General features: G+C 34.3%; 1 protein-coding gene across 1 annotated transcript in view; it reads left to right on the plus strand.

Annotated features, from left to right (window-relative positions):
• The window catches only part of RYR2 (ryanodine receptor 2), a gene marked incomplete at both ends in the record, with an annotated part of 390473 nt that overhangs the window by 341623 nt on the left and 30492 nt on the right, over window positions 1-18358 (plus strand). Inside the window, 8 exons of the mRNA XM_082276741.1 lie at window positions 470-569; window positions 1460-1539; window positions 3518-3594; window positions 4909-4982; window positions 12987-13067; window positions 14035-14123; window positions 15554-15682; window positions 17088-17192. Coding sequence (XP_082132867.1) covers window positions 470-569; window positions 1460-1539; window positions 3518-3594; window positions 4909-4982; window positions 12987-13067; window positions 14035-14123; window positions 15554-15682; window positions 17088-17192 — 735 coding nt within the window. The remainder of the gene's footprint in view (window positions 1-469; window positions 570-1459; window positions 1540-3517; window positions 3595-4908; window positions 4983-12986; window positions 13068-14034; window positions 14124-15553; window positions 15683-17087; window positions 17193-18358) is intronic.

Below are 18358 nucleotides of genomic sequence, written 5' to 3' on the forward strand. Positions count from 1 at the left end.
GGCAATCTATATTGTAATGTAATGACATGTTTTGGAAAAAATTCTGAGATGCTTCTTTTACTCTGGTATTCAGCAACAACTTGCAACTCAAGAGCCACATACTGAGCAGTATGAAGTTATGGTCACGCTATAGAAGATTATTAAGAGTATGAACTGTTGCACAAAAACACAGCACAAAAGTGCAAGTTTGATACATGCAGTATATATATAATGAACATGGGCTTTGAACTAACCTAATGATTTACAATTGAGATGACTCTTTCCAGATAAACTGCTAAAAGCATATTAAAGAAAAATACCAAGTGGAGAATATTACTTGAACCTGTTAATTATTTGTTCAATAGCATCGTATGTATTAAAATGGTCCATGATGTTGCCATAGAGCCCATATACTAAGAGAAAACCGAAAACCTTTGAAGGATTGATAGTAACTGTAGTCTCATCTTAAATGACTGGAATTTTTATTCAGGAAAAAGAAATGGAAAAGCAAAAACTTCTGTATCAACAAGCCAGACTGCATGATCGGGGTGCTGCGGAGATGGTTCTGCAGACAATCAGTGCAAGTAAAGGTAGGGCTTTGGTGTGTAGATTTAATTTTAAACCTTATTTCCAATGAACTTTGAAGTGATTGTATTTCTTATTGGGCAAAACATGCAGACGTTTGCATCTAAGGTGTGCTTTAGAAAGGAACTCGAAATTTTGAAAATTATTGACAGCCAATCCAGGAAAGTAAAATGACTAATTTTATGAGGCTATTGTTTCTTTTGTAGTTATAACTAATTTTTCTAGTGCTGGTTTAGAGGAGGTGTGAAGTACTTTTTAGCTATAGCAGCTCTGAATGACAAAATGGCCCTCAAATTCTGGAATGTGCACAGTTCTGAAGTAGGTGTAGACTTTACTCCTTTTTTACTTTCCCATTCTCCAACTATCTGCTTTATTGGTGTACTTTGATAAAACATTTCAGAAGCGTAAATGAGGCTTTCTTCCCTTAGAAACCATCTTACTCTAAGGTTTTATGCTTTCATTTTTTTCTTTTGTGATTTGTTTCCACAATAGTGATGTTTTCAAAATTCCTGGTTACAAATTTGGTTTACTAGAGTTAAATACTTGGGTCACTGTAATTTTTAAAGAAACCAGAAAAAAAACATTTAGATTGTCATGCAAAGGGGACACAATGTTAAATTTGAAAGCTAGCTTACTATTGTGAGCCCAGCCTTATATCAACTGTTGGATGCTCCAGTGATTGAAACGTGATATATATTCATTGAACTCAGTTCTTCCTGCCTTATATCTTGCTTTTTCTGTGTATTGTGTATACATTACACTATGTCTGTAGGCACTCATGAAGAGATTAAGGAAAAATACGTTGGTTTTGCAAGTGATTGAATGGATAAATTAATTAATAAAACATTCTTAATTTAATATATGATCAAAAAATACATTTTAAAATATTTTTAAGGTGAGATGGGGCCAATGGTTGCAGCTACCCTAAAGCTAGGAATTGCCATCTTAAATGGAGGAAATTCTACTGTTCAACAGGTAAAGTACTAGTTTCTTTCCACGCATTCTAGTCAGTATAGATCTTTATACCATGGTCATTATTACTGTAGTAGCGCATTACATAGTGTAACTGTTTGTCACACACTGTTTATCCTCTTAATCTTGTTCCTAGAATAAAATAGTATGAAAAGTACCTTATTTGGGGGTATTCCTTACTTGTTTACAAGGCAAAAAGAAATTTGTTTTGCACTTCAGGTGTAAGGGGGAAATTTTATGTTGTATCATTTACTTCTATAGGAATTCTTTGGGAGGGAGGGCTTTCTTGGGAGATTGCCATTGTCCTATAGCCAGTAGAGCAAAATTTCTGACCCTGGTCTTCACCAAAAATAATGATACACAACTTCAGAAGTCCTTAGCTTATGCGATGGAGAGTCTTGCTGATAAAAGCAGAGAACTCAAGCCTGAATGACTAATCTATCAGAAGATAATTTGGTACCCAGTGGACAAGCCTAATATATTAAAAGAATCCTGCACTGTTAAAGTGAAGAGACTGATACAGGGTACACTCAGTGTTCTGTACGAGTTGAAGTTTCCTGAGCTGAGATGGGTTTATACCTGCTGTTACTAAATTATTGTAGTACAGTTTAAAGAATACAGACAACTGAGAACAATTAAGGTCCCAAGTAAAGTGCAGCTGAATGCAAACAAAATAATGTCCTTTCCAGGAGCTGTTGTTGCCAAGAATTGATGTGAAAGACTAAAAGTAGTGTAGCAATTATCTGCTTGAACCACTGCCAGTTCTTTGTGATGTCATGATATTAAATTAGGAAAATTATGAAATTTGTACATAGTAATATTATTTGAATTCTTAATCCTACAATCTATTTTTAAAAATCATTTGTTAAAGTCTTAAATCAAAATGCAGGAAACAGTTATTAGTATTGTTACATTGATAAAAATGCTACTAGTCTAAATTACATACTTACAAAAACATCAGTAATACAGTTAGAACTCTTGTTTTTCAGTTGCCTCATTTCTGCCTGTTTTCTCTGGTGTTATGCTCAACTTTCCAATTCTCCTTTGCATCCTAAGATCAACTCTTAAGTCTTCCTTGGGAAGAATGCTATGGGTGGGGGGAGAGCTGGAGTAGTGGTTTTGGAAAGTCATTATCATCATCCTCCTCTGGAGTTCTTTGCTTTGATTGGTATAATGTTGTTGATTCTTGTTCTGTAATCTTGGGTCTACTTGGGTTTATGCTGCTGTTTTGCTAATGCTGTCTGCTTATGTGCTCTCCATTTTGGAAGTTACTTATTATCTACTTTTCCTATTACTTTTGCTATTTGCAAAATAGCAAAATAGCAAAATAATTTTACTTCATTCAAAACGTGACTTCTTTAGTAGCTTTCCTACTAAGATTGAACTTTAGGATTGTGGTTTTTCTTCATAACTGAGTGCTCTGGTATCATCCTATATCTTTGCTCAACAACACATTGCATTCTAGAATAGAGTTCAGTCAATAAATTCTTGTTAATGCGATTTGTTTTCAGATAGTTATTACACATTCTAATAAAGCTAAAACAAATTTTAAAATATGCTCAAATTACTTCTAACAGGCTGTTGCAGCAAAAATAATTTAAACCAAACTGAGGTTATGAAAAGCCCAGTCTGGTGTTGAAACAGTAGTGTCAATATAAATTTTTAGCCTAGTAGTGGCAAGATAGTGTTTACATTAAACACTAAATTCTTCTGGCTGTGTTGGCTTTAGTTACTATCTTTATTTTCCATGCTTTAGGAAGGCGTATCCAAAATGGATGGTCTTTTCTATAAAGTACATGAGGATTAAATGTTCTTTTTGGTTTTGATATCTGGATTTTTCTCTGCAAGACTCTTAAATATTAGCAATATTTCCAAACACCAGCATCACTAATAGTATAGAATCCACATAGTTTTAACCTACCTAGATTAATACATAATATGAATATTAATTCTCTGTGTAAATTATTTGTGTTTGCTGCAGAAAATGCTTGACTACCTCAAAGATAAAAAGGATGTGGGGTTCTTTCAGAGCCTTGCTGGTCTTATGCAGTCCTGTAGGTAAGAAAGTATTGACTTGAAAAATTTATTTTTTTGCATTTATATTTTATTCCATGGGATTTATAGTTCTGGAAAGATCCTCTACAGAGTTCTTGCAAACAGCACTTGGAGATTGTAATGTGCTAGATTTGGGTTAAAGGACAGGGTGGTGCTCATGGTATGAAAATCTTTGTGATATGTATTTACCTTTGTAAGAAAGCTCTTTTCAAAAATGTTAATGGAATTTGTGTCTACCTGAGACATGGCAGAAAACAACTCCAAAGCCAGGAGCATTCCTCAGAGGCAAATCCTTAACTCTGGAGGTATCCAGTAATCCTGCAGAGATCAGGTTAATGATCAATGTTTAGTAATCATAAAGATTTTGGGAAAACTCAGCTTTGTTAGAATTATCCATAGGACTTCTTAGAAGTCAGAAAAAAGAATGGAATATTGTGTTTTAATAAGTTGAGGTGATACTATGACTTTTTTTTCCATTCATGCTTATTTATGATTTATATTGATTTCATATATAAATATGTTTAAATGTTTTATATGTAATTCCTAGAATAAACCATATCAATAAATAATGTTTTAATGAACATAAAACATAGGACTAAAAGAGGCTCCCTGGATCAGGTGATTGAGTCTTCTTGTTATGTCCAGGGTATCACATTATGTATTCTTTTTTCTTAATGCTCTCTGTGGCCAAGTTTCATTTTGAAACCGGTGAGGTTTCTTGCCAGCAGAGGTGCTGTAATAGTTCTATATTCACCTGACTTTTATAACCATTTTTGCTTATGAACAAAAGTTATCCCTGTCCAGCTGACATGCAAAGCCCTGAAAGGCAGAACCTTGCAGGTTCACAAATGAAATATGTAAGGTATGTATTCCTTAAATCTGGTTAGTTTTCCCTTTTGGCATCTTCAGTTTTTCAGAACGTGGAGGGAGAGAACTACTAAGTGGAGCTAATAACGACAGTTTCTTAATGGACCTTGCTGCTTGATATGAACTGGGCTACAATACAAAAGTAGTCAATAACTTGGCTTCTTTATAGCACCTAAAAATAAGTATGTATATCATAAATGCATAAATTTCCCCTTTTTTTTTGGTCAGTCATAAAGAGCTGAATTCTGTGGTCAGTTTCAGGGCAAAAGCAAGTTAGGGCTGTTGATCTGAGTTTTGTAATCTGGTAACAGACATATATCAAGCCACTGGGCTGTATCTTCTTAATACTAGTACGTAAACATAAATCACAAATCCTCTTTAACTTATACAAAATTAAATATTGCATATATTTAATTAATCACAGGACAAATGTAATTTTTCTCACTGCAGTGTTCTTGACCTAAATGCGTTTGAACGTCAGAACAAAGCAGAAGGCCTTGGCATGGTGACTGAAGAGGGATCAGGTACTATTGATTTAACAGAAATTATCCATGACCTTTTTTCTTTTACATTTTGCAGAAGCAAACTGAATTTGAAAGAACCCAGGGGAGGTTTAGGTTAGGTATAAGGAACAGGTTCTTCATCCAGAGGGTGGTTGGGCACTGGAACAGGCTCCCCCAGGAAGTGGTCACAGCACCAGCCTGGCAGAGTTCAAGCAGTGTTTGGACAACACTCTCAGGTACATGGTGTGATTTTGGGGTGTCCTGTGTGGGGCCAGGATTTAGAATGTGAAGATCCTTGTGGGTCTCTTCCAACTCAGGATAGTCTATGATTCCATGAACCCTGAAAATATATATCTAGAGGCTGAAGCTAAAACAGGATTCCTAAAAGTGGTTTTTATTTAATTGGCATACCTAAATCCATAATTTTCAACAGTAAATCATTAGCATGTGTTGAGTTTCAGAATGGTCTCAGAGGACTTTTTCTCATCATTCTGAAGAAGTGAAGACATTACGTGCAAAATTGAAAACATATTCTAGTTACAAACAGCAGTGTTTGTGCATGTAAAACATTTCAGAAGTCCCCAACCAGTTTCAGCATAAAATGAAATTAAAAAGTTCCCACCTGGTTTCTTGAACTGAAAACCACACAATTTACTTAAGCCATAAGTTAAATATAAGAGGTTGAGGGAAATCTATCTGCTGTGTGGAAAAAAGTCTGGGAAAGCTTTTTCTTTGAAATAATTTTTTTCTGTTTGTCTCTGGGGAAACATTGCACAATTTTCACTCTACTTTTGACTTTGAAAGAATTTGGCTTTCCATCCTTGGTGTTGTCAGTTCACTGTTAATTTCTTTCTTCTGTTTGACAGTAAGTTCTACTACTCCCTTACTGTGATTGTCTGGATACATTTAGTTCATTCTTACATACTTAATAGAGCTACCAAAGCACATATTCTTCCCTTATCTTCAGAATTTTTTACAGTGCATTTTTATGTTTAAATCCTACAGTGACCTAACCTTTTAACATGTTTTTATCTTAAACGCAAGGTAAAAAAGCTTGACTGTATAATCCCTATTGCATTTGAGGGATCATAATTCATACCAGCAACACTGCATATCTCATTGTCTGTTGTGCCTGTAGGTCTTTTATGCGGCCTATTTCTTTAATATTCAACTGCTTAAATAATAATTTTTCATTAACTATTACATTTGTTTGAATGACTTCAAGGCCAGTCAAAAATTCTGCTTCTCCAGAAGTGCTTCCACAGTTTAAATTATAGATTAAATATTTCTAGACTTATATGAGTAAACACAAAAAAGTAAACCCATGTGGATAAAATTTGGTTACAAGATTGTAAATTGAGCGCTGCTGCAGCTATCTGGCATGTAAATTTTGGCCATTGCTCTCATGTTTTACTGAAGATTATTCCGCACTTTGTTTTGGTTTTTGGGAAAACATTTCTGCTATTACATAACTAAACTTAGGCAAAATGTTGAATTTTGAAATAGACTCTCAAGATATTGGCTTGTTATTATTTTGACCTCTGCCTCTGATTTTGCATGCAAATATAAACAAATCTTTAAATGCTGCATAATTGACTCTACTGATGTTGAGTATTTTTGTGCTTCCTCATTTGAGGGATTTTTTTTTTCATTTTCTGTTTATTTGATGTTTCTCTTTCAGTACAGATCTAATTTTGGCAAAATCAATACTAACTATATTTTGTATTTGCTAAAACAAATTCTCACTTTTTTTTCTTTTTTTCCTGTTTCTTTTTCTTTGAACTAATTGTCCTGTCCTCCCTTCCTCAGTCATCACCCATGAGCGTGGTAATTATTAAAAACAACTGCCTATTCCTTATTTTCCCTGCTCTTAGCTTTGTGTCAGCACTGTACAGCTCCTGAATATTGCTAGATTATTTTTCCTGTAAGACTGCTAAACTAGTGTGATTTTTCTGCTATTATTAAAGTTTTTCATTCTAAAATTCTTGGTTTACATATCAAATCTCCCCAGTTTGGTCTGCCTCTATTTCTCAGGATTTGCTCAGTGACTGACACAGTAGATGTAAGAGCAACAAGCTTTTTTATACTTTTCTTTCCTGTTTTTTTAATTTGTTTTCTCTTTAGTGAGCCCAGCATTTGTGATGGATGAATGTTAAAAGGAAAAACAATAATATATACATACACAAAGCCTTGTGCTTTAGTCCTCCTGTAGCCTTTTTGTTGTGTATTGAATGTGGCTTTATTGCTGCATTGATTTGTGCAAGCACAGGAAATCAGTGGTGGATCCAGTGAGGATTTGAGGGTGGTTGGTAAGGAGAGGACTTGCCACTGGCTAGGTTTATCTAATGCCGTCAGGAGTTGATACAAGAAAGAGGTGGTGCATTGCTAATTTAGAGGGATCAATACTGTGGTACAGGTGACTCTTCCTTATTCTGAAAGCTGCTTGATGTGTTATGGTTGTTACACCTCAAAGGTGTAACTCCTTACTTCGAGTAAAGGAAGGGCTTTGTAGGAGCAGTTGCCATTAGATGTTCATGTCACCATGTGAAAAGAGAATTCAAAATACAAAATGTGTATAGCAGTCAGCAGAAACAACGAACTCAAACACAGCGGATGTCTTTTCATTAGCCAAATGTTGGGGAGGAGGATGATCTACTGTTTTATTTGTTTTCTCAGTGGAAATTTTCTATTCGGCAGCTTACCAGAATTCTGCACAGTGATTAGGATGGGGATTTTTGTTTGTTTTCTTTGTTACTGAGCAGTAGCAGTGTCAAGATACAGTAATCACTGTGTCAAAGATTTCTTGGCACAAAGGGATAATATTTGCTAACACCATCTTTTCTTACTTATTCATATCCAGCTACTGAAAATTCCAGACAATAGAAAAAGCAAATCCAACCAAAAAAGACTGTAATTTTCCTTTTCAAAGTTGCATTATTGTTGATAATATACTACATTCAAGTAATTTTTTTTTGTATCATGAAGCACACCTTTTTCAATTATTCGAAAAGTAGTTTAAGTAAGAGCTGTACAAGTACTTGTATTAATACCTGATAGCATTATAAAAGCCAAGCCAGTGTGTCTGTGGGGAAACTCCTATAGTGAACAGTTTCCAAGTATCATAGATTTTATAGGATATTTGAGCTTTTATGTCTGCAATTCTGTGAATAACCATCTGTAAATACTACAAAGGAAGTACCAAAGATGAGAAAGATTTTCTCCCAGGTTGTTTTTGGTTTTGGGTTTTTTTTTGAAAAAGATGCTTAGTCTATGAGTAATTAATTACTCCTCAATTAAAGATAATTTTATTGATTCCCAGGGAAATGATGGGATGTAAATTGTGCATTTTAGCCTGTTTCTCATATCATCTGAATCGGCCGCAGAAGCACATTCATGACTAATTGTCATTGAATTTGCAACCTATAAGCCTGAAACTATTATTCCCGAAGTCAAAGAAAAACTGTTGGAACTTACGGGAATAAAGTCAACTTTTCCTCATGTGCAGTGCTTGTTTCTGGTCCCATGTCAACCTTAGCAATAGATAGAAAGCCCTGTATTGAGTCAACATGGATGTGAAATTTATTGCTCTATTCCAATTGTTTCTTTGTGCTGTCCACATCGTAAGTGCCTTGTCCTGATATTCCTCTGACTGGTACTACCTTCCCTTTCCAAACCCTGGAACCCCCACTGGTAACAACATTGATGGTTCTTTAGCAAATGTGTTTCTTACTTGTTTTTGTGGCGTACTCAATGTTGTTTCTTCTGTATGTATTTTGTTTTGATTGTTCTGTTTCCTTTTCCAAAAAGGGGGGTTCAAAATCAAAGACATGTAGAAATACTTACTATTTTTCAATGGTTTTTCATTTAACACTCATACTCCTTTCCATTTCACTGTGAGTCACAAAAATCTTGAAAGTGCGATGTTTTTCTCCTTTGGAGAGACTTGTTTTACTTATACGAAGTACAAAATTTAAGATGTTAAGTTTACACTTAGATTATTTTACCCTTCTCCCTTTTTCAGGAAAGCTCTATTTTAATGTTCAATCTTTTAATATTGTATCACGGCTTTCTTTCATTTCTCTGTAAGTTCACAGCAGGCTTATTTTAATAAAATACAATTTTAGAATGAGACAGTAGCTCTTAAAGGACTTTTACCAATCTGAGTGAGAGTGGTACCCATGTGATATAATAACCAGCTGTACTGTGGGTTCATGTCAGGGCTATTTTCAGCCATTAATAATGTGAAATTAATAAATATGCTTTTGGCATTCACCAACCTAGTCACGCTTAAAGTGGATGCTTAAATTCTGTGTGATCAGCTGTAGCCTGCATTGGAGAGGTGTTTTCCACCTTCATAAAACTGTATTTGAATCAGTGTTTGCATTTAAAAGGGAACTTGAATAACTTCAGAGAATTTCACTCAGTGAGGAAACAAGTGCATTTCTTACTTGAATTAGATTGTTGAGAAGTCAAAAGGCATGCAGCACTCGTAATCCAACCCAATACTGTATGGATCTTGCGATAAGAATAAATTCACTTGCTCTATCATGGGACAGATTTGCTCTTGCTTAACAGCCGTCATAAAGGAGCCCTGTTCCCTTATGAAAGCTGAAAGTATTTTAGTATTTCTGTAATATGTGCTATCAAACCTGTGTTTCTGAGTAGCAATAGAAGTCAGGTCTTTTCCACTGAGGATTTAAAAACTAAAATCGAGAAAGAGGGAGAGAATTATTGAAATTTGACACATGCACTTTCAGTGAAAAAAAGGCCATGTATTTAATTTTTCATTGAATTTTATTTTCGTTTCCTACACATGATACCTCTGTTCCTGTATATCACAAACACAAACTGTCCATTTTGCAAAAGCTACAGGCTTAAAGCCTTTGTGTGTATAGCCATACCATTTACATACAGCATGAGCAATGGCAGCATTTTAACATCTAAGCAAATATTTGCCAGAATATATCTCATATCAACAGAAATTAAAGAATGTTTTTTCATAACAGCCTAAATCATACTATATGTAGTGTGTATGTTTGTAAGTACATTCCTTGCAAATCTTTGTGTGAACTGGCATGAATTTATGTGCACAGCAGCAAAGGTTGCTCTCCTGGATTTTATAGAAAGCAATGGATCTCTATTTCTGTTCTGTTGTTGCCAGTGAGGCACCACTTCCAGTCAGTAAGTACAATCTGAAAATTAAAATTCCTGTCAATACCAACATTGGTTCTAGTCTGCTTTTGATCAGGTGTAAAAATTGAAAACTAGGATATTGTAAATCTTAGTGTGGCCAGATGATTTAAGATGGGGTTTTTTTTCTTCATTTTAAAATGTAAAAATATTTTTAAGAGGAACAGACCTTTCAGCTTTTGTGCACTGATTTTGTGATTCTGATTTTGAAGAATTTTGAAATAACTTCCGTTCCTGTTGTGATTTATTTACAGTGGAACTTATTAAAAGACCCTTCCAAGCCCTTCCAATAGTAAAAATGTAATTTATTTAATAAAAATTCCTGAAGTCCAGTAAGTGTACTAAAAACCAGGATCTGTATATTTTAACTTGAGACTGGTTTTCCTTCTTGTTCTGGAATATCTTATTTCCTAAGAGAGCAAGACAAATAGAGGTCAAAACTATTAAACTGTAACTTATTCTGTAGTCTTATTCATACAAATGGCTTTGATTCAGTGGTGCCTTAATATGTAAGAAATAGATGGTTGGGCCTTTCATGGGCTTGATTTTTCCAAGAAAGTTTCCTGGTGAATTATTTTCTAAAATCACTGCCATCTCAGCAGTCAAGCTACATGCATTACATGTGTAATACAGGCTTCACCAAATATTTGGCTTTCTGTAATGCTCATTTTTGCGCCTAGTTCAACAGAGCATGTGAACCCACATGTAACTTTAGGCATGATAGGAGTTCAGTTAAATTGAAAAGAAGAAAGTCACTAATCCTGAGAAATCTTCTATACTATAGCATTTGGTCAGCAGCATATGAAACTCTCTCGCAGGGGTGAGCCTGCATGTAATTTTGAACAATACACTTTTAAGAGCCCAGCCATCTCCTGGTTTTGCTTTCTTGGGCATATACTGCATGTATACATTCATCAGCACTGACAGAAACAGTCATTTATATTTCACTGTTTAATTAGCTGAAAGGGTTTTCAGTCTTCTGTGACTGAAAATCTATGTGCCTCATAGTTATATTTGCAGTGGAGAAAAATGTCATGGAATGTCACTTACAGTATTTGACTCATTCTTGGAGAAACAATTGGGTATTGCTTGTCACTGCCCTAAGTCCACGTCTAGAGTTAGGAGGAAAAGCATCTTATCTTTCCCTGTGTTACAAGAAATTGAGTTGGCATATACCTTAGTGATACATGCCCTTAATACCAAACATTGTCTTGAGGGCAACAGAAAAGTGTGAAGTTTTGTACTTTAAAATATTCATATTAGTTTTCAAAATGCTTTTGATTCCTGTTCCTAGTGTACTGAAGTTTTTAACTTTAAAATTCACATTCTGTGGACTGATAAATCCATTAGCTTGAAATTATAATTGCTCATGACTTTATGTAAAGTTAAATTTCTGATCATGGTTATTTTTGTTCCAAATTATGCTAAATACCATTTATAATTCAGCTAGCTGGTATGAAGAAAATTAACTTGATCATAGCCAATCCAGCTCAAACAGTAATAATATAATCATAGTAATATATTAATCTGTAACTTTGGATATTATAATTAGAATTATACCAATAGAACAGCATGGAAGTAATTGTTAATTTAATTAATGTATCTACAAATTGGTGTTTTTTTAACTTTTAATGTCTTTACTCACTTTTCTGGTCTCCTGTTCACACTCTAAAGATACTGTCTTTGTAGAGCCTAAATTATATCCCCTCAAAGAAAAATTCTTCCAAACTCTTTTGCAGTTTGCTTACATTTTTATATCCCTCCTTTTCTTGTCTAGAAATAGCACTCGGTATATATTCAAATTATGTATATTCTTAAAACGTAGAAGTTTTTGTGACTTCCACCTTTGCATACATAGTCAAAATACTTTCCCAAGGTTCTATATGGGGATTTTCTTACTTTTGATAGGTGGCCTTTATTGTTTTAACACTTATAATGTTGTCCTCATGTGTCATTTCATAAGCTGTTCTCCTTTTTTCTGTAGAAAACTGTTTCTCCACACCACTGTTTTTTCCAGTTGTGATTGTTTTCCTGGGTGAATGGTTATTTCTCCTCTTCACGTGTCCCTGTACAAAGTTAACAAAATGTATTGATGTACTGGAAATAATTATGTGTTAATTGAGGGCTTTTTAGTATATTGTTTCCTGTGGGGAAAAAAATAGTTTGAAGCTTTATTCATTTGGATATTAGTTGCTTACCAAAAAATGAACTGAAGGGCCTAATTCAGTAAAGCATTTTGGCATTTGGTCTTAATTAATTATAAATATATTGCTTTATTTTGTCAAAGGAGACATGTCCACTTTGTGTCAGCAGCAGTCAGGTACTAAATCTTCAAATATTTCAGTCTAAATGGTTCTTGAGAGTGCACATAGCTGTAAATTTCATGGGTTGTTTTAGAATATTTTAGAATCTAATAGTTTATTTGAGGAGTGATTTTCATATTCGTTTGATTAAATCTCATTCTGCATTTTAAGTACCTTCTTCTGTGATGAATGGGAACCAAATTGATCCAACCCTAACCTTTGTATGTGACACAGCCTCCATGCCCAGTGAAGTCAAACAAGACCATAAATCAGGGATTATTTGTAAAATGTTGCCAAGCTCATGCTGCCATATTTATAAATCAAAAGTTAAGTTTTGTAATTTAATTTTTTTTTTTTATAACCAAATAACTATCTGCCAAGCACAAGTCATAGGTGCTTCAGATAGATTGGTGGTTATAAATTTTTGCTCCCCTTCTCTCTTTCTTAATATTATTATGGAGACTTTCTTCTGGGGCTGTGGGGTGTTACTGGGCAGACTGTGATAACCTGCTTCCATCTGGCCTTTCTACAGGAGAAAAGGTGATGCAGGATGATGAGTTCACCTGTGACCTCTTCCGCTTCCTTCAGTTGCTTTGTGAAGGACACAATTCAGGTTTGTGGGCACATTGCCAGTCAGCGAAGTCAAGGTGACGGTAACTGACGATAAAAGCCCTTAATTGTTGAAGGTTTGGCAGCCTTCATGAAATATTATGAAAGGTGGAGTAGCTGCTAGACCGTATATGAAAGGAAAGTCTTCAAGTGGAATTAAGTTGCTAATTTTTTTAACAGCCCTAACTTTGTAGAGAAGACAATGGTTTCCAAAACGCTGAGTTTTGGATCTCGACCTACTAGCAAAGTTAAATTTACATAGGAAAGTGTACATGGTTTATAACTTCTAGACATGAAAGATTCAGAGAAAGATGTAAGAGGAAATTATATTAATCATCCTTTGGCATGTTTGTGCTTTCTGGTGCACACTGTTTCCCACTAATGTCAGTTAGAATTGTATGTGAATTTACAATGTACACAATACCTTTCTTGAAGAAATAATGTATCTTTTAAATATAAAAAACCACATTAAAATCCATAATTTAAGTATATTTTTATCATTAAGTATATTTCCCTGTGTTCTCACTGTCATTCTTGTGAATAAAAACCAAAAAAAAAGGATAGTTTTCCTTTTTAGGCATTAGACATATTTTTGACTTAATTATCAGGAACTGTATAATTTTGTGATGTAATTTAGCTTAACAAAATTTATTCTAAGTATAATTACATTGATGTGGATGTAATTTTAGTCATTAATAGATTAAAATAACACCAAGTTAAGTTTTACAGGGGAAATATACAAACAAGATTCTGACTTCGGAAGTTCACTGGTATGTGATCTCTGCAATAAGATGCTAAAACTGCTGCAGTGGTTTATTGCCAAAAAAAAACCAAACCAAAAAGGAAGAGAAGAAAACCCAATCCATGCCTCTAACCTAAACTTTTATAGATCACCTTAAATCAGAATTATTTTTCAGAAATAGTTTTAACACTTAAATTATTTTAAATTAAGCTTTTGTTTGAATTTTTAGATTTTCAGAATTACCTGAGAACTCAAACTGGTAACAACACAACTGTTAATATTATCATTTCTACTGTGGATTACTTATTGAGAGTTCAGGTAAGTAACTTATATACTAAGTAAGTACATGACAATAATGACTTATTTCTATACAAGTTTTATTAGAGGAGCACATTTATTTGTCACCATATTTATTCTGGTCCCTGTAGCCCAAGCTAAAGAGAAAGGCTGAAATTCACTGGTGGTTGCAGTTCTTTAAGAATTGTTACTTTGTACTGGGAGAGTCAAAGGTGACATAAATGTGAAGGACTGGTTTCAGCCTTTATACGCAGGAGTGTGGTGGAGGCTGTTAACCAAGGAGAGCGGCCCGAGGCCAGTGCATGCTCAGGGTGTCCATGAGTACAAGTAGCCAGGTGTGGACTGAAACTACCCTATGAGTGAGAAGAGTTTTGTATTGCCCAAGTTCAGTTTCAGCCAGCTGCTTTTTCATCCATATTCTGATTTAGGCTGAACACTGGCTGCTCTGTGCATGAATGCTCATGGGCTGGCATGGAGTGAAGCATAAGAACAGCGCATTTTCTAAGGAAGGAAAAAAAAGGCAAAAGGAAAAAAAAACCCGCAGAAGGCTAGATTAAAAACCTTTTCACTCATGTATTTTGAATTATCTGCCAAATCCTTTTAATATGAAAACATTTCATTGTCACAACCGAATAGAAAGTAATGAAAAAAATCTACTTTGTTTCCAGACTGGAGCATGTGAATGGTATGAAAACAATATTTTGTGATAAATGTTCATAATATTTACCTATAATTCTCTTCTTTCTGAAAATCACTGCATGTGATAATATATTTTGTTGAGTTTTTTAAAAAATATTTATCTAGTTAAGTTCCCTTTAGCCATTCATTTATTTGCTCTGAGAATTCCAGACTTTGAAAATTCTTTTTCTTTTTTTGTTTACACTGTTGCTGCTATCAACATTGCTTTCTATCTTTACGCATTCTGTAGAGGTTGTAGAGACAATACAATGATTTTTCATTCCATTGATTACTTGGTTGAAACTTCAAGCCTTTGGGGAAGATGGAGAGAGGAATCATGCGCACAAAGCAACATTTTCTCCCACTATTGACAAGGTGTCAAGAACGCAGTATAAAGAGACATTGTTTAATGAAAAGCGTGCAGCATGGCAGTACTACTGAGCACTCCATTTCAGAATGCAGGCAGTTGTATTTCTAAGAGCAGATACCAATTCATCTAATTTTTAATTTATTTTATTTTGAGGTTTGCTGTGGGGTTTTTAAGTTATTTCTTTCCTCGTATTTGTTTTCTTACTGATTCCCTTCAGATGGAACTGCAATTCTTGAAGTAGTACTTGAGAATCACTGGGTGATTCATTTAAAGTCTTTATAAACTAAATAATTTTCAGAACTAGAACTGTCTAATACTGTTTTTCTTATACTGGTGAATTTCCTGTTAGAGCCAGTTTGGCCACACAATCTCTTTGTGCTTCTCACAACTGTTTTTTCTTTAGGAATCCATTAGTGATTTCTATTGGTATTATTCTGGGAAGGATGTTATTGATGAACAAGGACAACGAAATTTTTCCAAAGCCATCCAGGTTGCAAAACAAGTTTTCAATACTCTCACAGAGTATATCCAGGTAAATTAATTTCATTAGAATGTTATGAACTTGAAATAAAATTCGTCACACATTTGGCATGAAGATATAAAGTACCTAGATATAAAATAGAAATATAATATAGATACATTTATTCTTCAGCATTATTTTAATGAATTTACTTATGTAGAAAGCAAAATATTCAAATATATATACCTGTCACTACTCTTTACAATCTTATAAATATATTAAAATTTAAAATTATTAAATTAATAATAATCTATGTAAGATAGTAGAGTTTTGTTCTAAATTTTTATTAGACTGCAGCAGTGTTACCCACTTTAAAGCCTTTACCTTTAATCCACTGAGAAAACTAATTTCAGCGCAGATCATAGTTGCTGCTTAGTCAATATAACATTAGATAGTATTTTGTGTCAGGAATAAGGTTAAGGCATCAATGCTATGTTCGAAATAGTGAATTCACACTTTCTATTTGAGAATGGTAGAGAAGCACTTGAGGTGGACTCAGCAGTAAATGAGATTGGGATCAATTCTGTCAAAATAAAAATATAGCAGTTCTTCCAGGATATCTAAAGAATTTAGTGTCATTTAGTTCTGCATTAATTGCTTGTGTAAATCCGCTGACAATATTAGAATTTGATTCTATGTATAATAAGCAAGTTAGAGAGGACCTCATTACACTGTTAGGTGTCTAGTATATTGTTTTCATTCAGATGAAAATAATTATTATGAAAATAGTATGTTACAGTTCATGAGGATGAAATGTGGTAGAATAGGACTGAATAAAAATGAGAAGAGGCAGCTTGTATGCATGTGTGTAAATATATCTAATGTATACATATTTCTCAAATTGCAAGTAGTGTTTTTACCTGGTAGAGATTTTATTTATTACCCTTTGAGGCTTCAAAAGCCCTTGTGTTCCCGTTTTCCAGAAGTTAGGATTTTCTTTAAGTATTTTTTAGCACTGTGTTCTACAATATACTGGGGAAAAAAAATCAGGAGACTGATTCTCTAATCCCTTATGTGAATTTTGCATTAACCTTCTATAAGGTTATTCCTAATTTACAGAACTACATAGCAAAGAAACAGCTTGAAGATTTGTACCCCTTCAGTATTTATTGTTTAAAGTTACAAGGAGATACACACTTTGAAGTTCTTAATTAGTATATTGAGATTTGGCTAAAACAGACAGAATGGTTATTAAAAGTAGGCATTGTTTACAGTCAGTGGTGTTATTAAATACATAATTCTAGATAGATTTAAATTTTCTAAAATTAAAGCAACTTCTAAAGGACAGCCCCAAGTTATGCACTTACGTATCTTTCTTCCTGTTTTTGTCGAATTTCTTGCAAACAAACTTTGGTTTTCTTTTTTTTTCCTGTTGTTGTTGTTGTTGTTGTTGTTGTTGTTGTTGCCTAAACAATAGGGTCCGTGTACTGGGAATCAGCAAAGTCTGGCACACAGCAGATTGTGGGATGCTGTAGTTGGTTTCCTTCATGTGTTTGCCCACATGCAGATGAAGCTGTCTCAGGTATATTTTTGTTTTACTTTTTCCTTTACAAGTCACTAGCATTTCTGTAAAACAGAAAAGAACATATTAACATGTTTGAGTCATTAGTAGCAACAGTTAGAAAAATAAAAGGCAGAAGTGATAGACTACATTAAAATTGAGGGAGTAAACTACAAAAGTGTAGTGGGTGTGAATAGCACGCCTGTAATTGGGTTACTGGCCACAGGCACAAAGCAGGGTAGATGAAACTGCAAATCGTATCACTGATATTCAGAAAGAACTCTCGGTTCCGATCTTTTGTACCAAAATTCTCTCACAGTGTTTTCTGCAGTTTCCTTCTATGCAGGACTCATCGTGTTCATTGATGGCTCCTGCACTGAGCCCTAGTTCATCATTATTGAACCCTAGTTTAACACCTGTCTGCATTTAAGCTTTTCTCACTCTTAGTAGAGAGTAGTCAGACCTTATAATGGGTGAATTTCTTTTAGATGTGAGTATTCATTTCATAAGCCGTAGAAATAGTGGAGCGGACTGGCACAGGCAGTTCTTCAGGGTGTGAAAACTTTTCATTTTCAGTGCATTTTTCACCTTCTTAACTTTTTAGAAGAATCACACATCTTAATTGAATGCAGTGATTCTAATTTTTTTACATGATTTGACATTTTCAGAGAAAAATGTCATATGCTTGTAAAAGTGTTAGTTACTGTGAAGAAATACAGCTCTGAAGGCTCGGAGGTTTTAGATTTCATTATTTAGCTCCGAAGGTGTCCATGTAAGTATTATTTGCATAAATTAAAGTAGTCTTGCTCAGATTGTTATTCTTCCTGCCCTTGGAACTTTATGGATGAAAGTAGGCTGCTTGCTTACGCTTGTGGACTTTGGGCTACAGGTACGTGTCTCACTCTTTATGGCTAAATAGAAGACTTCTTCTCACAAGTGGCATATTTTGACAAACAGTCAAACCTGTTTTTCAAGAGAAATGCACTGAATTTCTACTAAAGTGCATTTAAAGGTGCCTGTAGATACTGTTCTGGTTTTGAAACATCTTTATTATTTTAAGAATTTTTAAATAGTCAATATTTGGGTAGGCCATGGTGAAGGCTATTGTGCTTTCTTCCTGTTCCACTAAAGCAAACTTGAAAGAGGTATTTAAGCAGTTACTTACAGTGAGTCAAACACATGGTAGC

The sequence above is a fragment of the Coloeus monedula genome (assembly GCF_965178545.1).
Source record: "Coloeus monedula genome assembly, chromosome: 2".
In the NCBI taxonomy this organism is placed as follows: domain Eukaryota; kingdom Metazoa; phylum Chordata; class Aves; order Passeriformes; family Corvidae; genus Coloeus; species Coloeus monedula.